The 25498-nt window shown below is 37.7% G+C and overlaps 1 protein-coding gene across 6 annotated transcripts in view; it reads left to right on the forward strand.

The window, feature by feature from the left end:
- ClC-c (chloride channel protein 3) overlaps window positions 1–25498 on the forward strand; it is a 378652-nt gene that overhangs the window by 263879 nt on the left and 89275 nt on the right. For all 6 annotated transcript variants that reach the window (XM_090383982.1, XM_090383981.1, XM_090383980.1 and 3 more), the window contains 3 exons: window positions 2082–2206; window positions 4971–5115; window positions 13327–13412. In XM_090383982.1, the coding sequence (XP_090240108.1) occupies window positions 2082–2206; window positions 4971–5115; window positions 13327–13412 (356 nt within the window). The remainder of the gene's footprint in view (window positions 1–2081; window positions 2207–4970; window positions 5116–13326; window positions 13413–25498) is intronic.

The following is a 25498-nucleotide window of genomic DNA, read 5'->3' on the forward strand; positions in this document are numbered from 1 at the left end:
ATTTCTCATATTGGACATTTGCCAAAGCAATATATCAGAACTGATTGTGCAGGGTGGAGATTTCTCTTCAGAACCTTAAGTTTTTACTGTGTTGCAACAACATTGAAAAATTTTCAGTCATGGAATTGTCTTATTGTTGGCACCTCCGTAGTCAGGTGGGCAGGAGCACCTGATTAGACCGGGGTTCAAGCCCATGACCACCAAATATGGAGGATGCGGAAGGTCAGGGAATGACCACCGCATATCCCCAGCCCAGATAAAGGGTGAGGGTTGGCGTCAGGAAGGGCATCCGGCCATAAAAATTGCTGACCCCATATATAATGGGAAAAAGCGAGGACAAAAAAAAAAAAAAATTTCTTATTGTTATTTGGGATCAAGATTAGTAACTCGTTGATAATAAGCAATGGGAGTCACAGTTTCTGAGCTTCGTGATTCACACATGAGTTTAGACTAAGGTAATAATTCAGTAAACACATTTACTGTTTTGTGAATGTTTTTAGAACTTTAGATTGTCATTTGTAAACAACACTAACACAGCATCTTTCATCCATTGTATTTTGTGTATTTTGACTATATGCTGAAAGAAAATTAAATAGCCAAGAAAATTTGGGGCCTTTCAAACTCATACACAGTTCCTTATCTTTTGTGTAAAAGGTTGTACTGCCAAAGATGCTTGATGTTGAAACCTCAATGAGGTGATTGTGTAAAAGTTTTTGCCTTCCCCCTTCCACAATTTACATTCACAGTAGTTTAAATTTTGGAAGGGAAAATAATTTTATTTTTACCTTACTATATAATGTGCACTCTATACTTACTGTACTTCCATGCGCTGTGTTGTACATTACATTCAGAAGCAAAACTATAACCTCCCTTCCACACATACACCAGATTACTGAGCAGTCCATGTGATTTTTAACAACTAACAATAAAATATTATATAAAATATAATAATTATATAATTTTATATAATAAAAATATAAAAATTTTTTTAGTTTTTTTTTTTATGATTATTATATTAAATAAATTTAAGGCTGAAGTAGACAAACTTTTAATTTTTATTTTGTTTTTTTATAGAAAAGGTTAACCATTGGCAAAAACTACCTTACTATCGGGGCCTGCCACCCCACCATGGAGGGAGGAACAGCTAGTTTAGCATAGCATTAATTGAGGCATATGATGCAAGAAAGCAAGCTTATACAGCATCAGCCAAAAAAAAAAAAAACTTTCCATTTCACCCATCCGGTCACTCCAAATGTTTTATTATTATTATTTATTATTATTATTATTATTAGCTACATGGCGCAAGGAAGCCTGAGACTTATGCTGCACCAGCTAAAAAAAAAAAAAAAAAAAAATTCCCGAGTTACCCTGTGAGAGAGAGAGAGAGAGAGAGAGAGAGAGAGAGAGAGTGTGTGTGTGTGTGTGTGTGTGTGTGTGTGTGTGTGTGTGTGTGTGTGTGTGTGTGTGTGTGTGTGTGTGTGTGTCAGTCAGTCAGTCAGTCAGTCAGTCAGTCAGTCAGTCAGTCAAAAGTTGAAGGGAATCACCAAGAAGAGAAGAATGATGATATCCAGTTCAGGGTCCTGGGTGAAAAAACCTAAAAAAATTAATTTTTTTTTTTTAGGTTTTTTTTTTTATGATTATTATATTACTACCCAAAATCTTTTAAATTTCAAAATCTAGGAATGATCAGGTACTGAGGTTGCCATATTTGAAATGATCAATTGTATTATTATTGATCATGTGGAGAGCAAGAAAGTGAGTTCTGGTTTATTCATTATGGATTAACAAATTCTTGTTTACCATAGATTTAACAAGCGATACAAAGCAACGATTAAATTATTAAACAGTATCATAAAAATGCTAATGTTTCATTAGTTCATTATTATTATTTTTTTTTATTAAAATAGCTTATGTAAATCACAGATATGTAGAAATTTTCAATTGGTATTTCTTGTAAAATGCTTTAAAATTAATTAAAATGAAATATATATATATATATATATCTTTTTTCTTTTTTTTCCCCCACAGCAATTGCTGACATTTTTTATATAAAATCAGTATTGTATTAATTTTCTTTTCAGGTTCTTGGTATCACTTTAATTACAGCAATTATTAATTATCCTAATGTATTCACAAGAATGAATACAAGTGATCTGATTAAGTTACTGTTTAGTCAGTGTGGCGTTGCAGATGTTTCACCATTATGGTATGTTGTTTAAAAATAATATTTTAATTTTTTTCTCTTCAATTTTTCTCTTAGTGCTTGTGTTTTTAGATTCTGTATAAACGTTTAAAGGCTTATTTTAGTAATATTTTAAACATGTGACTCCCATGTTTGAAGTTTGTTATCAGTTGTATAATGAAGCATCTCTGTTATTAAATATATTAAAAAAGAATGTTGTTAGTATGAGAAAAGCAAGTTTAATTCACCAGTTGGCTTCTTTCGTATTGTGGTTTTAAAACTGTCTTTATATGCAAGACAGCCCAATATTGATTGGGCTGTCAGATATGTATTAACCTTTTGCAGTCCAGCATTATTTTCACTGTCATCCCCATACAATCCAGCTCTTAAAAAAAAAAAAAAAAAACCCTACTCAAAATGTGATGTTCAAAAATTATTTTTGTGTTTATATGAGATAATATATAAAACAGCATGGTAAAACATTTAAAAACTGTTTAGACATTTTCAATGTTAATTATTTATATGATTTTAGTGTGGTGTTTCTTGAAACATTCACCAAGGTGCAAACTTGGTTTTCCTGAACATGTCTCACAATACAAAACTGTTTATTTTATTTCACCTTTACTACTTCTGTCAATATGCACTGCACTGTCTTTCTTTCTTATTTGGATTTTCACCTTTCATCACATAATGAGAATGGCCATTCTATCTGTCTTCTGCGTCTGAAATAAAAAAACTCTAGAAAGAGTTTTTTTATTTCAGATGTCTCCTTCTAGCCAAACAAGAAACTTTCTTCAGAACTGCTTGTGACATAGGTTCTTTTGAGATGGATCTACCACCTTCATCAAGATGAAAGAAAACAAACAAAAAACAACTTACTACACCATTTCATTGAATTTTTTTTTTACTGAACAAATGAATAGCATGTAATGGTCAGCCCTATCCATTCATATTTCTTGACTATTCACAAATTGTAATGGGCTTTTCAATTTGAAAGTTTGCTTCACCGCACTTTCCCTGTTGTTACTTCAGTTTCAGTATTAGAGAAAGCTTAGCTAAGTTCTTTTGTCTTTCCATGCTAACACTTCATCCTCTTTTCAAAAGCCAACAATCCTGTGCTTTTCTGTTTTCTTTTTGGTCTTCATTTCTGATGGTAATCACTTTGTGTTTTCCATAACAGTGCCTCTTAAGCATATTAGTTATGAAGTTCTCCTGCTAGTCAGATTTTTATTTTTGGTGTAAAATCGATCAGTGAATAATTGAAATCCACAACCTCAGTACAGTGAAGCAAGTTCTTGGAAGAGATTTTATGATCCTCGAGTCAAGCCTGGTTCTATCAATCAAGTCAGTAGGAGGCTTTCCAAAATATCAACCTTAAAAAAAGATGTTAATCAGAATGAAAAACACACTCCTCAGAGTGGCTTCTTTCCCACCACCAACTTCTAATACGAATTTTGGGTTGGACTGATTTGTAAACATGGATTGACAAGTCAATCCAAGGATACTCAAGGACACTTTCAGTCATACTATGAATTTGGTTTGGATCAATATGTAAACACAGCATTTCTTAAGTAGGCAGTGTTGCTGTTTATAATTTGAATGACAGCCATCTTGGTTCAAGATATTTTATCAAAATGAAAACATATCTGTCAGTATACCTGAGGATCTCCTCACATTTACTGTAAATTTGGTTTGGGCTTGCTTATAAATACAGCTTCTGAATGGATGAAGTTGCTTATAATATTAATGGAAGCCATCTTGTTTCAAGGTGGAGATCAAAATAAAACTGATCCATCTGAATTCTCTTGAACACTTTCACATGTACTGTGAATTTACTTTGAATTGGACTATAAAACATCTAAGTGAATGATGCTTATAATTTTAGTTGTGGCCATCTTATTTTAAAATGGCAGATCAAATCTCCTTCAATTCCATTTCATAAAACCACGATGGAATGTCATTTTGCATAGCTATGATCTTTTGACCTTGACCTTTCTTTTGTATATTGACAAAATTGTAAAAAAATTTCATTGTAATCAATTCAAGCCATTTACTGTTCCTGAAGGGAAGACAGTATCCATGTAGGGTGAGTCCTAAAAAGAACTGGGGTTTGATTTTTACCCATTGTGGCTGAGAAAGGGTTAAATTATTGCTGCCTTTTTTCAGTGATATTTTATGCAGTATTGCCTTATGAATGTAATACGTAATTTTTAGAGTGCTAACAGTGTGTTGGCACTCAACAGTTAAGCTGGTGGTTATGTTTATCTTAGCATATAATGTAAATAAATATTCTTCTGCTTCTTGATGGAGGCGCCTGTGTAGCCAGGTGGGAAGGAGCAGCAGTGCGTGGCACACGCTTCTTGATTACACCGGGATTCGAGCCCGTCACCACCAAATACGGAGGATGCGGAAAGGTCAGGGATTGACCACCGCATATTCTCGGAGCAATATGGCCTTAGTTGCTAATGCTCCTAAAAACCAAACAACAACAACAACAGCTTCTTGATGGATATCCTTCTGCTTCTTCAAGGATGTGGTCACCATATCCTGATTTGCTCACCAAAGGAGGTGCATGCTCCTACTTGTTTACATGAGGAATAAACTTAAAAGAAAATGACTATAGTGATTTTCTAAAATTAAGAATTTTCTTTCAGAATAGGTTTTTAAAATTTTTTAAAATTATAATTAATATAAAGAGACCTTGTTTCTAATAAACCTTTATACATTTCTGAAATGCAGTGCATTTATGCCTATGTACACATTATCTAAAGTATTGTTTTATTTTCAGTGAAGACTACAATCGCAGTTTTACTACTGTAAATAGTCCAATAGAGATAGCTGAGGCTGGTCCTGGAGTTTACAAATCTCTTGGCTTGCTTGCATTAGCTTTAATATTTAAACTTGTCATAACAATATTTACTTTTGGTATCAAAGTAAGTATTGATTTTCAGACATTTAGTAAAGGAATATATTAAATCCATAGGACTTTCTTCCTTTCTCATATAGTAATTATGACTAGATCAATCTTTTTTAAGTATAGTACAGTGAGCAGTTATCTTCCTTTATGCTGTTATGAAACTGTATCATGACAGTTATAATTGAATTTTGCCATTGATCAATCTTTTTTAAGTATAGTACAGTGAGCAGTTAGCTTCCTTTATGCTGTTATGAAACTGTATCATGACAGTTATAATTGAATTTTGCCATTGATCAATCTTTTTTAAGTATAGTACAGTGAGCAGTTATCTTCCTTTATGCTGTTATGAAACTGTATCATGACAGTTATAATTGAATTTTGCCATTGTACCTGATAAACAGGTGAGTGGGAGTTGTTTTGTAATGGTGTACTGGCTTAAGAGAACAGACTACTGGTGCATTAGTGTTGGCAGGAGTAAGATTGTTTTCATGTACTTAGGAAACTAGACTTGGATTTTGGTGATCGTAGTGTGGATTTAATAGGGGAAGATCATGCATGGCCAATCTGATTAACTACTGTGAATTTGTCACAGAGGAACTGGATGAAAATAATAATTTTGATATCAAAAAAATTTAGTTTTTTAATCTTTTTTATACAGTTACATAGGAATAACTGTTGTATAAATTTCAGCAACGTGGCATTAGGGGGAAATTGCTGTTATGAATAAAGGGATGGTTAAGTGGCAGGAGACAAGAGTAGTTATAAATGTCCATTGCTCTTTGAAGACTGATATTATAAATGGGGTATTACAAAATTCACTGCTAAGCCTTTTCCTGTTTCTAATATTTATTAATTTTACCGATGTAGATATATTAAGTTTAATGTTTGCTTTTTAATGCTTAACATTTTTATATTATCATTTTATATTTTATTTAATAATGAAACACACTATACTGCTTTTGGGTAAATGTAATTTTTTAGACCCTTTTCTTAACCTTATTAATATCCTAGACGAAAATATTAAATTTGCAGCCAAAAGAGGAGTAAACAAAACTCTTCCATTCGTGGATGTCAAAGTTTCTGTTGAATACAACAAACAGTACCTCTGTTTTCAATAAACCTGTGTACATCTTATCTAATTTGAATTACATTTCGAATCATCCCTCATTAGTCAAGGCAGACACCTCAAATAAAATAAAAAGTATGATCCTCAGAGTATTTAGTCTGCACTCCTGATAATCTAAAACAAGAGCTCAACCATAACCAATACCCTGCAAAGCAATTAACAAAACTATTATTAGAACTATTACTAATTTTTATTCCCCTCTCCCAATACAGGCTTTTAGGACTGGCCCCAATTCGTATGTTCCTCCCATCTTAGGACAGGGGAACTGTCATAGAATGGAAAAAATGCATTTGGCATTTGGTTCGGTGGTAACAAAAACTTAATAAATATTTAAAATTCCCTTCCCCAAGCAGATGGAAATATGGTCTACACTGCAGTTGTGAAATATTACATAGGACAAATGCTTCAGTATCTCCAAACTCAGATAAGTGAACTTATCCAACACATAAAATGCATGAGTATTCTACAAAGCAATGTTCAACATTGCTTTGTAGAATAAGAGTAGGAGGTGTTATAGGCCTAATGACTCGAATGAGTACAATGAACACTGGTACAGAGAAATAGAGTGGGCTAGTAAATCAGAATGTCTTATAATGGGGGATTTCAACTTCCCAGATATTGACTGGAACTTGTGGGTTGGTCACTCACACACATGGTCCGTGAGGTTGTCACAGACATTCTCTCAGATATGCCAGACAAGCTGTACTTGCTACCTGGGAGTCTAAAATGCTGATGGAACTGATATTCGGGTGACATTCAAGTCAAGTGGACCCAATTTCGGCAAAGTCGGGACGGTCTGTGACAGCCAAATCCTCTGCTTGCACTTCAGGATGGTGGGGACTGTTAGTAATCCTGGGTATAACCTCCATGATCAAGTACATGGTGGAGTGACCACTCAGGTGTGAACCAACGTAAGCAGGGGTTGAGGTGTGGTGCCCACACCACATAGAGGAACGCCGCCCCTCTGTGTTACCAGGCAGTACTAGGTGGTAGATGACTCTCATCAACCGGTGCAATACCACCACTTTGCTTATTGGAGGCTTGAAGTGGTGGAACCCATGTTTAGTCTCCAGAGCTAAGTTCCGGTCAACCCTTCCCCATCTCTTCCATCATGCAGTATAATTGGTAACTTTTGTGGTTATGATGGACATCATGGCAAGATCCAATATTCCTTACATTTCAAGGGTACAGCTCTAAAACGGTGTTCGCAGGTCGGCCGCTAGTTAATACACTGGACCGAACCTATTGGTAACTCTCTAGGAGGCTTCCGGATCAACTAGTGTATAATCTTTCTACCTCGGACTCCATATCCAGTCACTATCTGCCAGATAGTGACTGGAGGGAGTCCGAGTAGCATGTATGCGGGGAGCATTGTCAAGGCCATGTTATGTCAAGGATCTGGGTATATTCTTACCATGTGTACGCCATATCCAAAAATTTCATTACTTCATACAGCATGCCCCACACACTTTTTCTTACTATTGAATACACCATGGATTGTCAAACTAATAAAGCAAGCTTATCTGCGAAAAGATCTAAACCTCCCAAGCACTTCCTAATTCATTTCACAAATATACGTGATCTCAATTTTAATCTCAACGATGTCCATTTCGACTTGCAGTCTGCCAAACAGCATGTACTTTTTCTGACAGAATCTCAGTTATCGGTTGATTCAACTACTGCTCATCTCAGATGCCCAATTTATTCGCTGTACGATTCCTTTCGCCTCAAAGGTGGTACTTGTGCATATATCCATTCTGATATTCCCTGCCAGAGACTTGGCAATTTGGAATCTTCTCTCTTTGATCTTCTCTGGCTTAAAATCTCTCTACCTCATTGTGCCAAATTCATTTCTCTACTGTTCTCCCAACTCCACTAATCACTTGGAGCTCTTTGACTTCCTCTCTTTGCAACTTGACTTTCTCAAATCCAACTTTCCTAACAGTGAGGTAATTTTCCTTGGTGATTTTAATGTTCAGAACTCCAGCTGGCTTCCGTTTTCTAGTCACACTGACCCTGCAGGTCGAGATGCTGAGGTTTTGCAATTACTAATGACCTTGCACAGATTGTTCACTTACCAACAAGAATACCAGACAATCCTAATCATACAGCCAATACGCTTGATCTTTTTCTCACAAACAACACTTCTAAGTACACGGTCAAAGTGAGATGTCCTTCAGGCACTTCAGATCACAACTTGGTGATGGTCTCTTCTCCAATGGAACCTTTATTTCATGGCTATTCCCAACCTCGTGTTGTTTGGCATTACAAGAATGCAAAATGGGATGACCTATGAGACTTCTTTTCTTCTTTTCCTTGGTCGGATTACTGTTTCAAAACTTCTGATGTCAACGTTTGCTCAGATCCTGTCAGTGAAATTATTCTTGCAGGAATGGAATCCTTTATCCCACACTCCACTTTAAAATCTCATCCTTTATCTAAACCTTGGTTTTCCAATAAATGTGTTAAGGCTGTTCAAGGGAAGAATGTTACATAATTGGCTTGTTTCTAATTCTTCAGTTTCATTTTCTGCCTACACCAAAGCTCGCAACAATTGTAAAGCAGTTACTAATCAGTACAAACTAGAGTTTGAACAGACTAAGAGTAGAAAACTTGCTTCTTGCCCTAATGGTAGCCGAGCATTCTGGTCCTAATGCCAAAGCTATTGGCCGCAACTTTTGCCCACCTCTGTCCAGACCAGATGGTTCGGTTGTCACTTCTGCCAAGGATAAAGCTGACCTGCTAGCATCCCATTTTGCTTCCAACTCGTGTATTAATGATCTTGGTAAAACACCTCCCACCATTCCCAACACGCTCCATTCAATGCCTCCTGTGGTCTTCCGTCAAAAGTATGTCAGAAGGATTTTGACGAATCTTGATGCTAAGAAAACTCCAGATCCCAATGGTATTTCTCCACTTGTTCTCAAAACCTGTGCTCCTGAACTTGCTCCTATTCTCTGCCGCCTTTTTTCACTTTCTTCTTCCAAAGATGTTTTTCCTTCTGCTTGGAAATTTGCTCATATCCAGCCAGTTCCTAAAAAGGGTGACAAATCCCTCCCATCCAATTATCGTTCCATTGCAATTACTTCTACTCTTTCTAAAGTAATGGAGAAATCAATTAACTGCCAACTCTTATACTACCTAGAAACCTTCCATCTGATCAACGATCACCAGTATGGATTCCGTCAGTGTCGATTCACTGGAGATATTCTGGCTTATGTTACACATTTATGGACTAATTCAATGGAAAGGTTCGGTGAAACACAAGTAGTTTCTCTTGACATCTCAAAGGCTTTTGATCGTGTTTGGCATAAAGGTCTTCTAAACAAGCTTCCATCTTATGGTTTGCCAACTGTTTTTAGGAATTGGTTATCCAGTTTTCTCTCTGATCGCTCACTGAGGGTGATGGTAGATGGCTCTCTGTCTTCTAACTTCTCCACTAATGCCGGTGTCCCCCATGGTTCAGTTCTTTCCCCCACTCTTTTCCTCTTGTATATCAATGACCTTCTTCCATTGACTGGAAATCCTATCCATAGTTTTGCCGATGATAGCACATTACATTCAACTTTCCATTTTGAGAAACCTTGTCCTGCTCAATCAGCTTCAACTTCTCGAAAATCTGCTACCAATTCCTTAAATGCCGATCTTCAGGTAATTCTCCAGTGCGGCAAAGACAACTTAGTTGATTTCAACCCTTCTAAAACTCAGTCTTGTCTTATATCTCACAAAAAGGATTCTTCTGCTCCTATGCTTATCTTTAGTGACACTCCGATTTCTAGGCAAAATGATATATCTATTTTGGGGATTATCTTGGCACAAGCACATTACAAATATTGCTTCCTCTGCATCTAAAAAAACGTGGTTTTCTCTTTCGCTCTCGGCATTACTTTCTTCCAAACAGCTGCTCACTCTGTATAAATTGCAAATCTGCCCTGCCATGGAATATTGTTCCCACATCTGGGGTGGTGCCCCCAAAACCTCTTTCAGGCTTCTTGATTCCATTCAGAAGAGGGCAGTTAGGTTAATTAATGATTCATCTCTAACAGAGTCTCTCCACTCGCTTTCTCATAGACGCACTGTTTCTGCTGCATGCCTCTTCTACAGATACTTCCATGGGCACTGTTCTTCTGAATTGGCTTCTATAATTCCTGCTCTCTCTTTCAAAACAGTCCGAACACGTGCCGCCACTAGCCAACATCCATTTACTGTCCAACTTCAAACCCACAGAACCAACTTCTCATCTTCCTCATTTATTCATTCAACTGCCGTTTTCTGGAACAACCTTCCTTCATACGTATTTCCTGAAAATTACAATCTACAGAAGTTCAAGTCCAATGTCAACAAATATCTTCTTTCGTCTTCTTAAATTCAAACCCAAGCACGGTACTAAGTACTATAGGTTCTAATACCTCTCGTGTTTGGGGTTTACATAAAAAAAAAAAAAAAACATTAGTAAGACTTTTGTGGATTTATTGGATGATTGTTTTCTGCAGCAGCATGTTCGAGAGGCAATCAGAGAGGGTAATACTCTTGATCTGGTTATCAGCAATGATCATTCGTGTATTAAGAATTTGCAGATAAAGGAACCACTAGGTGGCAGTGATCACAGTGTACTGATGTGGGATTTACTTAAAGATATAATTACCATCAGGGGTAAAGGAAAAGGGTTTTGTTTCTGTACAGGTGAGTACAGTGGTCTCAGACAGTGTTTAAATTCTGTACAGTGGGATCAACTGACGATGTTACCAACAGTAAATTCTAAGTGGGAAGTATTCAAGGAATTAATCGTGGATGCTACTAAAAGTTTCATACCTATAAAGAAATATTGTTTAATGTTTAGGCCTAAATGGTTATCAAATGAACTAATGAGACTCTTGACGGAGAAGAAAAATGCATGGGATGCTTATAAATTATCAAGCGACTCAGATGCCTATGGCAGATATAAGCTAGTCTGTAATCAGGTCACAAAGGCGGTTAGGCAGGCAAAGGCAGATTACGAGAAAACTTTGGCAAAAGATGCTAAGAAAAACAGCAAGGATTTCTTTACTTATATAAACTCTAAAAGGAAGTGGATGAATCTGATTGGTCCACTTGATATCGATGGTTCGACTGTTGATGATCCTGCTCAGATAGCAAACAAACTGAATGAGTATTTTGCATCTACCTTCACACATGAGGAGTTATTAAGGTTTGAAAATGGCAGAAGGTTATCAAATTGTAGCAGGGTGCTTAATGATTTTGTAATAACTGAGAGCAAAGTGGATGATAAATTATTGAAGTTAAACTTAAGAATTGCAGATTGTTTGGCACAAAGTTTTTCTGAACAAAAAAGAAAAAAAAAAAGAGCAATATAAGTTCCTCAAAAGGTAAGTTTGTCTCACAGTGATCACAATTGTAGTCCTGATGGTAAGACACAATATGAAGATGTCAGCCAGCAGCTGTCTCTTGGGCTTTCATCAATTACAGAAACTTTTGTTTCTGAAACTTTCTTGTATACAAGAAAAGGAAATTCATGCAAAATGGCTGATGGCTTGTTTTCTCTTCATCCCATGCATATTATAGCCTGTCTGATGTGTGGAAGGGAATGTTATATTTAGAGTCAAGTCCAGTGTTTTTTCATGGATTAGTATGGATTTTGTATTGAAATAGATGCTTAATGCATTCTCATCTGGAGAGAATGTGGAACATGTTCCCATCCCTCAAACATTAGAGAAAGGAACCGTTATTGTGGCAATGATGGTCTAGGGAGGCATTATGATGAATGGCAGCCCTGATTTTCATATCTTTGAGATGACTGTTCAATGAGATCCAGATCTGAATCTGATTGAATTCATCTAGCATGCTATAAGGAAAATTGGGACAGGATGAATTCCTACCCCCTCCCCCCACAATAGAATCTTCTATGCACATAGATAGCATTCCCCTCTCTTGTAGAGGAATGCTATTTATACTGTGAGGGCTTTGCATCAGCCTTTTAACAGCAGGTGAGTTCATTGTGTGAGGAGTGTGTGGTGTGATTATATGCCCTGTTAAGTGCCTGAATTATGAAGGAATTATGTCTTAAGCAACTATAATCTTACGATTATGATTCATGAAATTAGAGACATCTTTCTTTCAAACTCTGTATAATTGAGCCATATAATAATATGCATTTATTGTTAGAAAGGTTTGTTAGAAATTCATGTTTCATACATTTTTATTTATCTCAGATCTTATGGTTTTAACTTTTAGATATCAATGTATATACTAATAGTGGATATTTTTTGTTTACTACATGTCTAAATTGCATACATTGAAAGATTTCAAGGGAAAGCAATGAGAATGTATGATATGAGCTGCAGCATCCACAAACTCCGTGATCGTACTGTGATTAAAAAAACAAATAACAGAAAAAACTGGTAGTGTGAATTGAATATTCAAAAATATTCTTTGGAATATATTAACTACCAAAAACTTGTAAATTTGATGGTGACTGATTGTCTCTGGGCTACTTTCTGTTATATTGTTTGAAAAAGTGATCCACAAGTTTTTTGCTTAAAAAAAACTTAAAAAGTCCTTTTTTTACTTTACATATGGAAAAAGAATAAGAAGAATAGAAACAATGACATATGCTTCAGCACTAGTAATTTGTGATATTCTAATGGTTCAATATTGGCAGGTAACCCACACGTTAATTCTGGAAACTAAAATAGTCACTCTCAGCCAATTGAATGACTTGCTTCTGTTGATATTATATGATATTTGGGAACAAAAATAGTTAAGTCTTCAGCATTTCCATTACCGAATTTGAATCTTAAGGTGTAGAGAAGATAGTGGCTTATTGACTGTTTTGTTAATGAAATTTTAGCCCTAGTTTTTATTAAGCATTTAACTTTTAACACGAAAATTTACACCTTTTATCTTATCTTTATTTTTATAAATTTTGAATTTATGAAAATGAAACCTCTTATAAAAGAGGTTAGGCAATATTTTGTGAAATTTGATTGATTTTTTTATTTTTATTTATTTTTTTATATATCTTAGCATTTCCCTGACAAATGTTTATTTAATTTAAATATTCTAAGTAAGCATATTTTATAATTTGTAAACCTATTTGCATAGGTACCTGCTGGCCTTTTCATTCCCAGTATGGCAATGGGAGCCATAATGGGCAGAATGATTGGGATTGGAATGGAGCAACTTGCATAGTAAGTCATAAGATTTTAATTTGCATTTTTGTTTATCCATATAGTCTGAAATGTCCATTAAATCTAATAGCCAAATGCACAATTCTAAAAACACAGTGATTTTGCTCAGACATGATCGGAGGGATTATATGCCCAGACATGATAGTATCTATAAAGTTATAAATTTAGTAATTAATTAATTAATTGATAAGGAGGATAACTATATTTACTTTTCACTTCCATTAATTACAAAAAAAATAAATAAATAAATAAAATAAAATAAAATAAATAAAATGTGCCTGATATGTAATGCACTGCAAATGTTAATTGACTTGTTTATTTCAATATTCTTAAGTAAATCGAACCCTAAGCATTTGGGAGATGCTTGAGATGATTTCAAGCCATTCAGAATAGATCTGTGAGTGACATGTTGGGGGCCTCGATGCGCTGCATTGATTTTGTTGTAGAGGTAGAGTTTAGCTCAAAGTATTGATTGACCTAAACTATTTAACATATATACCTTGATTTTGACCTAGAGCTACATTTTGTCTCAAAGTATTGATTATGAATACTTAACTCAGTGTTTCTCAACCTGTCTGTCACAAGTATGCTTCCAAGTGTGACGTGGAAAATGAAAATTTAAAAGAAAAAAATTAATAAATCTGAGTTTTATAATAAAAATTAATTCAAACGAAACATTCGTTTATTTACACTGCTAGATTTGTTCACCTGTATTACGCAGATAATAAGTGTATTATGAAATATATCCAACAGAAATAACCTTCCATTTATAAATATATGAGTATAGTAGTGATTATACTTTATAGTGTACTGCAGCAACAAAAAGGTTGAGTAACACTGACAACTTTTATACCTTTCCTTGTTCTTGTGTATACTCTGGCACAACCTCCATTTCAGAGAAGTTTTCGGTAAATCATGAACATAATCGTTAATTGTATGTAGCAGTAACAGGCTTGAACCACAGTCCAATCAAAGAGTATGTGCTACAGCACGTTGTGAGACTTACTGGGTTATTAGATGTTGCACTGATTGTGTCCACCATTGAGAAGATAAAAATCTTTGAAATGGTCATCTGAGTAACAGCATGCAGTATGAATATGAGGGATGTTCAATAAATTATTTACTTAAGTTATTTCCCATAGTTATATTTCATTTATTCATGATTTCTCAAGTTCCTACATTAGTATTGGTAGAGGCATATGATGCAAGAAAGCAAGCTTATACAGCATCAGCCAAAAAAAAAAAAAAAAACCTCTTCCCATTTGACCCACTCATTTGCTCCAAACGTTTGTCCAGTTCTTCCTTGAATTTATTTAAGCTGCCAGCTTCCACGACACGTTGATTGTTAAAGCAATCAACTACCCGCTGGCTAAAGGCAAATTTCCGCACATATATTCCGCAACTGTCTTTCCTCAATATGAATTTATGCCCCTTAAGTTTCATAATCTGAGCAAGAGGAAGAATCCCATCAGCAGTGAGCCTGCTCAAACCATTCAAGGCCTTAGATATCTAAATCAGATCACCTTGCAGGTGCCTAGTCACCTGATGCTGCAATTTGCAGAACTTAAGCCTTTCTTGGTAAGAGCACCCTTTTGATCCCCTCACCAATCTTGTTGCACTTCTCTGTACTAGTTTTAGCAACTCTGCTTCCTTCCTAAAATGAGACCTCCAGACTTGTACACAGTACTCAAGGTGTGGCCTGACCATTGCCTTATACAAAGGGATAATCACCTCCTTTTCCCTACTAGCAAAATTCCTGTAGATCATTGACAAGACCCTATAACCTGCTCTGGTAGTCTGTCTGCACTGTTCAGAAAACATCATGTCTGACTGCACAATTACGTCCAGAACGTTTTCATTCTCCACTAGCCTGAGTGTAGTACCACACAGCTGGTATGATTCTCTGTGGTTACTGCTACCCATATGCAGTACTTTACATTTTTGTCAATGTTAAACTTCAGTTGCCACTTCTCAGTCCTCTGACCAACTTTTATAGATCCTCTTGCTGTAGCATACTGTTGTTAACAACTCTACCAACCTTTGTATTATCTGCAAACTTTGACTTTAACCCTGATATACCTTCATCATTTATCATTAATAAATATGAAAATCAGCAATTAGCCCAATGCCGAATCATGGGGAACTCCACTAATAACAATTAGCCCATGAAAAGTAGTGTCCATTGATTACCACTCTGTCTTCTCGCACTCAACCATCCATTTATCCATTGTAGCAACTTTAGCATTAGCATTAGTAGAGGCATTTGATATAAGAAAGCAAGCTTATGCAGCATCAGCCAAAAAAAAAAAAAAAAACAAATAAAAAATAACCACTTCCACTTCACCCCTCTGTTTGTTCGAAATACCTGTCCAGCTCAGCCTTAAACTTATTTAGGCTATCAACTTCCACGACAAGGGATGGAAGTCTATTCCAGCAACCAACCACCTGCTGGCTAAAGGCAAATTTCCTCACGTCTATCCTACATCTGTCTTTCCTCAATTTGAATTTATGCCCTCTCAGGTGATTATTCTGAGCAAGAGGAAGAATTCCATCAGCATTGAGCATGCTCAAACCATTCAAGGCTTTATACACATCTATCAGATCACCTCGCCGGTGCCTAGTCTCCAGACACTGTAATTTGCAAAACGTAAGCTCTTTCTTCGTAAGAGTACCCCTTTGTTCCATTCACTAATCTTGTTGCCCTGCTCTGTACTCGTTCCAGCATCTCTACATCCTTCTTGAAATGAGGCCTCCAGACCTGTATACAGTACTCTAGGTGCGGTCTGACCATTGCCTTATACAAGGGAATAATCACCTCCTTATCCCTGCTAGAAAAATTCCTATATATGATCGACAATACACCATGAGCTACTCTTGCGGCCTGTCTGCACTGCTCAGAAAACTTCATATCTGCCTGCACAACCTCCCCCAGGTCCCTTTCATTCTCTACCACTGTCAGTGTAGTACCACAGAGTTGATACGTTGCTCTGGGGTTGCTGTTTCCCATGTGTAGTACTTTACATTTGTCAATGTTAAACTTCATTTGCCACCTCTCAGCCCATCTCCTCAACCTTTCCAGATCCTGTTGCAGCAGCATAGTGTCAGTAGTGTCCTTCACAACCCTGCCAACCTTTGTATCGTCTGCAAACTTGGACATTAAGCTTGATATACCATCATCAATATCATTTATAAATACAGAAAACAATAATGGACCCAATACTGAACCCTGAGGGACTCCACTAATAACATTAGTCCACGATGAGCAGTGTCCATTGATTACCACTCTCTGTCTTCTCCCCCTCAACCACCCCTTTATCCATAGCAGCAATTTGCCTCCAATGCCACACTGCTCCAATTTGTGCAGCAGTCTTCCATGTGCAACAGTATCAAAAGCCTTTCTAAGATCCAAGTATATAATATCAAAGTTATTCCCTCCATCCAGTTCTTTTGTGACTGCATCATAGTATCCAATCAAATTGGTCAGGCAAGACTTCCCCTTAACAAAACCATGCTGTGTCTGAGCTATAACTGAAGTCTTGTCTAGATGATCCTGCAGTGTTTCTTTAACCAGTGCCTCCATTAATTTTCCAGGAACAGAAGTTAAACTAATAGGTCTATAATTACTTGTGTCAGCCTTTGATCCTCCTTTGTGAATTGGGGTCACATTTGCACATCTCCAGTCCATGGGTACTTCCCCTGAGTCCAAGGAAGCTCTCATAATTATGGCTAAGAGTTTGCTTACTTCCTTTGCTGTTTCCTTTAATATAACTGGATAGATCCCATCCACCCCAGGTGCCTTTCTTGTACTTATCTTCAACAATTTCTCCTCCACTTTACTCTCAGTTATTACAAGATTCTCTATCCTACTGCCAGAGTTGAATACACCTCTGGCATTCCCCTCGCTGAATAACTCCTCATGTGTGAATGTCGATGCAAAATATTCATTCAGTTTGTTAGCTACCTGAGCAGGATCATCAACAGTTGACCCATCGATATCAAGTGGACCAATCTGATTCATCCCCTTCCTTCTAGAGTTTACATAAGTAAAGAACTCTTTGCTGTTTATCTTTGCATCCCTTGCCCAAGATTTCTCGTAATCTGCTTTCGCCTGCCTAACCTCCTTTGTAACTTGGTTACAGATCAACTTGTATCTATCATAGGCTTCTGTGCCACGTGTTAATTTGTATGTATCCCATGCATTTTTCTTCTCTGCCATATGTCTCATTAGTTCATCTGACATCCACTTAGGCCTAAACCTTGAACAATATTTCTTAGTTGGTATGTAAAGCCTAGTGGCTTCCAAGATAAGTTCTTTGAATGCTTCTCATTTTGAATTTGCTGTTGGTAACATCATCAGTTGGTCCCACTGCATAGAATTTAAATACTGTATCAGTCCATTGTAGTCGCCTTTACGAAAGCAATAACCCTTTCCTTTACCCCTAATGGTAGTTACCTCTTTGAGTAAATCCCACTTCAGCACACTGTGATCACTGCCACCTAGTGGTTCATTTACCTGCAGATTCTTAATGCATGAAGAATCACTACTGATAATCAAATCAAGAGTATTACTGCCTCTAGTTGTCTCCTGAACATGCAATGTAGAAAACAATCATCCAATAAATCCACAAAAGCCTTGCTAGTGTGTGAGTGACAAGCTCCCAAATTCCAGTCAGTATCTGGAAAATTAAAATCCCCCATTATAAGACTGATTTGCTGGCTCACTCTATTTCCCCATACAGTTTCTTATTATACTCATCAGAGTCATTAGGCCTATAGCACACTCCTACTCTCAATTTTGATCTCCCAATGCTTATGTCACACCAAACTGACTTGACACTGCACTGTCCAGCAATGTCGACTGGCTTCGCTTCCTTGGATTTTATGTATTTCTTAACTAATAGCATAACCCCTCCTCCCTTCCTATCCTGTCTGTCCTTTCTGTAGACATTGTACTCCCCAAATTGCAGTTCTGCATTCCTTATATCTGTGTGACACCACGTCTCTAAAATCCCCACAATATCTGCCTTTGATGTTTTGAGCAATACCTTAAATTCATCAAATTTATTTACTAAACTCCTAGCATTGGTGTACAAGCAAGTATACATGCACCTGTTCTTTTTCTTAGCTACCCTAACACAACCTATGTGTTTATTTGTACCCCAATGATTCCCAGCAGTCTCTGAAATATCCTGCATCTTATTTTCCAGGCTGCGGCTCATTCCAATAGAAGCAGTGCAAGAATCGCTTTCACCTCTGCCAGTGGCTACTGTTAATCTATTAGTCCTTGTATCCCCCCAATCTAGCAGTTTTCCGACCCACCTAACACTGCCTCGATAGCATCAGCAAACATTCTTGTACCCTTTTTGACCGTAATAGAACCATTCCTTAATAAAATTGCCACCAGTATACAATCCCGACAAACGCTGCTACCAGAACCCCACCTAAAGATAACCTACTCAGCATACACAGATGATGTCACAATTGCAATATGCCACTAGAGTAAATTTGAAGACATTCAAAAGGCTCATGATCTCTACGCTCAAGCATCAGGCGTAAAACTCAACCACTGTAAGACCAGTGGGCTGGCAACTGGAAAACCAGAACCGACTTCCCCCATCCAATGCACATGGTCCAGCGAGGGGCAGAAATATCTAGGTGTGTACCTCGGCAATACCTTCCTTTTCTCCCAGAAGAACTGGCCCGAATTGCTGAGTCGTTTCAACAAAGTACTCGGGAAATGGAGAAGTGTGTGCACCACATCTTCGCTGAGAGGGAGAGTGCTTGTGGTCAATCATATGGTGGCAAGTGTTCTCTGGCACACCTTCAAAATTCTCACTCCACCTGTTGACTTCCTCCACCAAATCCAGGCATCTGTCTGAAGCTTCCTTTGGAACAAAACCAACTGGGTGTCCTGTTCCAAACTTTGCCAGCCGCTTATTCACGGGGGGTCAAGGGTTGTGACGACAAAATCACAGCATTCCGGATCACCTTTCTTCTTAAGATGCTGCAAACAAAATACCCACATTCCGACACTACAGGTAAACTACTAGCAACAGCCACTAGAGGACTATCTCATTCAACAATGTAGAGAATGGATATGGCACCAGCACCAATCAAACTACTGCCGTTTTATAAAGACGCACTGTACCGCCGGAAAAAGCTAAATCTTCACCATACTCTTGAGCGAACATCCTTTCCCGGAATACTTTTAGAACTGCTCTTCTACAAAAAAAGAATAATAGACCCTGCAAATGATGATATTTTCTTCTTTTCTGTGTGGAACTGGGCAGTAATAAGAACCATAGGCGACCTCCTGACACCAAGTCTTGAATGGAAAGGATCAGAAGACTTGCCCAGTAAAACCATAAATGCAAAGCAGCAACACAGACATCTAAAATCAGTGATCACACAAGCTCTTCCAGACATCACTACAGCTAAAGGGATTGGAAATGTCACCACATCCTCACCTACACTAACCTTCGTCATCACATCACCAGATGACATGGTACCTCTGTCTCCTGCATCCCCCAAAAAAGTCTATAAACTAATCATGTTTCGCCATACAGCCACGATTTTCCCGTCATCCACCTGCCAAGCTCTCCCTGTACCCCTCTCCACTCACCACAAGCCACCATCTAACTTTCAGTGGAACCTTCCATACAGGACGAAATGTTCCAAATCGGATGGAGACTGTGACACAACATACTTCCTACCCTAGTCAAGCTACAAATTTTCAGGTTACGCACCTCAAACTATTGCCTCTTCTGCACCACTCCAGGTACCCTGGAACACACATACCTGGTATGCCCTGTAAATAAGGAACTGGTCAAATACACTTTTGGATGCAGCAAAGCTTGCCTGCAACCACGCCCACACTCCGGAGGACTACTGGTACCTGCTTCACTCTGAGCAGACAGCACACACCACGTTCAACTTCCTATTCATTGCTGCCAAGGCCGTCATTTACAACTTCTACTTGAAGCATACAAAAAGTAGTGACGATGTGCCTCCTGTTGAAACAATGGCACAACATCTGAAGTGGAGCCTATGGAGGAAGTTGCAGAGTAGACTTCTACTTGAATTCCACCGCAAAAGACCAGAAACTGTGGATCATCTTAACAGTGAATGGAACAGTGGCAGTCACCTCTTCACCATCACTGAACAGTCCATCACCTTCAACATGTGAAATATGAGACTGATCCAATGCCAAGAAACTATTTCCTTAATTCCTGAAATTGAAATGTTGAAACGTTTGTCACAACAGCAGGATCATCAACAGTCAGATCATCAATATCAAGTGGAGCAGTCTGATTCGTCCCCTTCCTTTCTAGAGTTTACATTAGTAAAGAAGTCTGCTGTTTTTCTTTGCATCCTTTTCCAAAGATTTTGTGTAATCTGTCTTCGCTTGGCTAATTTCCTTTGTGACTTCACTACAGACTAGTTTATATCTACCACAAGCTTTTGTGTCACCTGATAATTTATATATGCATTGCATGCATTTTAATTCTCTGCCACGAGTCTCATTAGTTCATCTGACATCCATTTAGGCCTTAACCTTGAACAGTACTTCTTAGTTGGTATGAAAAGCCTATTAGCTTCCAAGATTAATTCCTTGAATTCTAGAGTTTATATAAAAGTAAAGGAGTCTTTGCTGTTCTTCTTTGCATCCTTTACTAAAGATTTGTTGTAATCTGCTTTCGCTTACCTAACCTCCTTTGTGACTTGATTACAAACTAGCTTATATCTACCATAGGCTTCTGTGTCACCTTATAATTTATATGCATCCCATGCATTTTTCTTCTCTGCCATGAGTCTCATTATTTCATCTCACATCCATTTAGGCCTATACCTTGAAGAGTATTTCTTAGTTGGTATGAAAAGCCTAGTAGCTTCCAGGATTAATTCCATCCCATTTAGAATTCGCTGTTGGTAATATCATCAGTTGGTCCCACTGTACAGAATTTAAAACTTTCTGAGACCACTGTGGTCACCTTTACAAAAGTAAAAATTCTTCCTTTTATCCCTGATGGTAGTTACATCTTTAAGAAAATTCTACATCAGTACACTGTGATCAATGCACTTAGTGGTTCCTTTATCTGCAAATTCTTGATGCATGAATAATCACTGGTGATAATCAGATCAATAGTATTGATCCCTGTAATTTGCCTCTCAAATATGCTGCTGTAGAGAATAATCATCCAATAAATTCCTAAAAGTCTTGCTGGTGTGCGAGTGACTGACCCACAAGTTCCAGTCAATATCTGGGAAGTTAAAGTACCCCATAATAAGACATTCTGATTTATTGGCCCACTCTATTTCTGTGTGGTTGTTTGTTATACTCATCAGAGTTATTAGCCCTCTAACACACTCTTACCCTCATTTTTGTTTTCCCAGTGCTTATGTCAAACCAGACTGACTTAACCTTGCACTGTCTACCTATGTCAAGTGGATGCACTTCTTTAAATTTTGTGTTTTTTAATTAAGAGCAAAACCCTCCCCCCTCCTATACTTTCTGTACACATTGTACCCCCCAAATTCTAATTCAACACTGCTTATATCTGTGGGACACCATTTCTCTGATATCCCAACAGTATCCATCTTTAATGTCTTGATCAGCACTTCAAAATTAATGAAATTTATTTTCTTTACTCCTAGCATCGATGTACATGAAAATATATATGCACCTGTTCTTACTCTTAGTTACCCTAATGCAGCCCATGTATTTACTTGTTCCATGATTACTCCCAGCAGTCCTTGAAATCCCCAGCATCTTGCTTTCCAGGCTGCTGCTCATTTCAATAGAAGTAGTACAAGAATCACTTTCACCTCTGCCTCTGGCTACTGTTAATCTCAACTTGAATCATACTAATTTTCATCCCACTATGTTTTTAGGTTGTGCTGCTGTAACAGAAAGAGGCAAGATATCTGTGTGAAATTACTGATTTGCTGAAATTGGGGCATTGTTCAATCACCAAGTTTCCCACCAAAGTAGGAAATGGGCCCAAGGCCATTCATGAAAGGATGTTGGCTGTGTATGGCAACAGTGCACCTTCTGAGTACCAGATGAAATTCTGATTAAAACAGTTCAAATGGCGTAGAGTCCATCGAAGATGATCCATGTCCAGTAAGGCCTGTGGCAGCGACTACTCCTAGAAATGCGCCAAGCTGTAAAAACCCTTGTGCTGATTGACAGGTGTTAAGTGTCCCAAATCTCTAGGGAATGTGACATATCTGATAGAACAGTTATAACTTTCCCCATGAACATTTGGGGATTACTAAGGTCTGTGCAAGGTTGTTCCCCAGATTTCTAATCCCTCTGCAGAAGCAATTCAAAGTATGGTGTTGTGAGAAGAATTTGGAGCTTCATGGAAGTGATCCTGAAACTTTCATCTCCAGAATTGTTTCAAGTGATGAAACATACTTTCATAAATTGGATCCTGAAACCAAAGAAGAATCAATGCAATGGATTCTCCTTGGAGAATTCTCCCCCACCAAAAAAATTTTTGACCCAACCTTCAGCTGGCAAGATTATGGCTGCCATGTTTTGGGATGCTGAGGCAGTTTTGTATACTCATTACTTGGGGAGTCATATGCATCCCTACTATACAACCTAAGGGATCTCATAAAGGAAAAATGCCATGGAAAAGCAGCAGCAATACATGCTGTTGCTGCTGCTCTCAGACACTGACTTTGTAGAACTTACCCATCCATCTTGCAGTTAGGATCCTCCCCCCAGCAACTATTTCCTGTTTCAACACCTCAAAAAAAAAAAAAAAAAAAAAAAACATACGTGGACATTACTTTGTTGATGATAATGAACTAAAATCTGCTGTTTCTGCTTTCTTTGAAGGACAGGATAAAGAATTTTATTTTTATGGTATTTCCTCATTTCCAACCAAATGGAACAAGTGTATTGAAGTTCAGGAGAGTTACACTGAAAAATAAAAATTGATTTTTGCCTCTGTCTCATTTCCTTTTCCTTCATAGGTAGGTAGTTATATAATTTATTGAATGACCCTCGTAAATAACAATATACTTCTGTTTTTCGGAAATATATTTATAGGGCAACTGTTAAGCAATTCATATTGATTGCTTAACACATTATAAAAGAGATATAATGTGGGATTATTGCAGACTAGAGCAGCAAAGCAACTTGAGCAACAGTAGCAGACGATTCTCCAAAGCATCACATTCTAAAAAAATGTGCAAAATGCGACATGTTTGCGGATCTCTCTTGAACAGGACACGATCTACCCATGGAGGATGTCTTTGTGTGTGCTAGGTGCAGAGAATGCGAAGTAATTAGGTGCCAACTCAGCATTCTGATGGACGTCTATGAGAGCTTGAAGAGTTGGGTGGGTGGATGCCCTCGACGGAATTAAAATGAGGGACCCATCAAGTTCTCAGCTGCCCAACTCAATGCCAGAGCACACTCTTATGCACCGGGCAACACAGCGGCAACCTTCAGGGCAGAATGCGCTTGTCCCACAGGAGCTAGTTATTGTTGGTGACTCAGTTGTCAGGGAAACGGGAAGTATATTGTGCAAAACGAATAGGTGGAATGGAACCAGGATATGTCTACCAGGGGCAAATGTTAATGATGTTGTAGAGCAGTTATCATCTTTTAAAGGCACAAAAGGTGATATAGTTGTACACGTTGGCACTAATTACATTAAGTATAGGAGAGCTGTGGATTTACTAAGCAAGTACAGGTCAATGCTGAAAAACAAAGTCATGAGTTAGGGTTAAATTTGAAAGTGCCTGAAATACTGCCCAGACACGATAGGAGGGAGTATATGATGAGAGCCTTGTCAATCAATTCAGCCATGGAGAGAGGTCAATGCTGAAAAAACGTTGCGAGTTAGAGTGCCTGCAATACTGCCCAGACATGATAGCAGGGAGTATATGATGAGAGCCTTGTCAGTCAGTTCAGCCATGGAGAGATTGTGCAGGGATCATGGAGTAGAATTTTTCTCGGTGTGGTCTGTGCTTGTTAACCGGAGAGATTTCTTCTACAAGGATGGGATACACTTAAATAGAAAGGGCGCAAGTATATTTGCTGATGCTATCGAGGCAATGTTAGGTGGGTTGGAAAACTATTAGCTTGGGGGGATTAACAGACTAATAGGTTAACAGTAGCCGCAAGCAGAGGTGGAAATGATTCTTGCACTGCTTCTATTGGAATGAGCAGCAACCCAGAAAGCCAGTTGCTATGGATTTCAGAAACTGCTGGGGGTTATGAAACAAGCAAATACATGTGCTGTGTTAAAGTAACTAAGAGTAAGAATAGGTGCACGTACACCAATGCTAGGAGTATAGTAAACAAATTTGATGAATTTGAAGTGATGGTTAAGACATCCAAGGCAGATATTGTTGTGATATCATAGACTTGGTTTCATTCGGATATAAGGGATGCAGAATTGGAATTTGGGGAGTACAATGTGTACAGGAAGGATAGACAGGTGAGGAAGGGAGGAGGAGTAATGCTGTTAGTTAAGAAACACAAAATCTAAGGAAGTGCATCCAATTGATGTTGGTGGACAATGCAATGTTGAATTGGTTTAGTGTGACATAAGCACTGGGAAAACAAAATCGAGGGTAGGAGTTTGTTATAGGCCTAATGACTCTGATGAGTACAGTGAACAATTATACAGAGAAATAGAGTGGGCCAGTAAATCAGAGTGTCTTATAATGGTGGATTTTAACTTCCCAGGTATAGAGTGGAACTTGTGGGTTGGTCACTTGCACACTAGCAAGGCTTTTGTGGATTTATTGGATGATTATTTTCTACAGCAGCATATTAAAGAGGCAACAACAGGGAGTATCACACTTGATCTAATTATCAGCAGTGATTATTCATGCATTAAGAATTTACAGATAAAGGAACCACTAGGTAGCAGTTATCACAGTGTACTGATGTGGGATTTATTTAAAGATGTAACTACCATCAGGGGTAAAGGGAAGGGTTTTTGCTCTCATAAAGGTGACTAGTGATCTCAGAGATTTTTTAGGTTCTTTGTAGTGGGACTAACTGACGTTATATCAACATCAAATTCTAAATGGGAAGCATTCGAGGAAGTAATCTT

The sequence above is a fragment of the Mastigoproctus giganteus genome, chromosome 10 (genome assembly GCF_048544385.1).
Source record: "Mastigoproctus giganteus isolate SK-2022 chromosome 10, ASM4854438v1, whole genome shotgun sequence".
In the NCBI taxonomy this organism is placed as follows: domain Eukaryota; kingdom Metazoa; phylum Arthropoda; class Arachnida; order Uropygi; family Thelyphonidae; genus Mastigoproctus; species Mastigoproctus giganteus.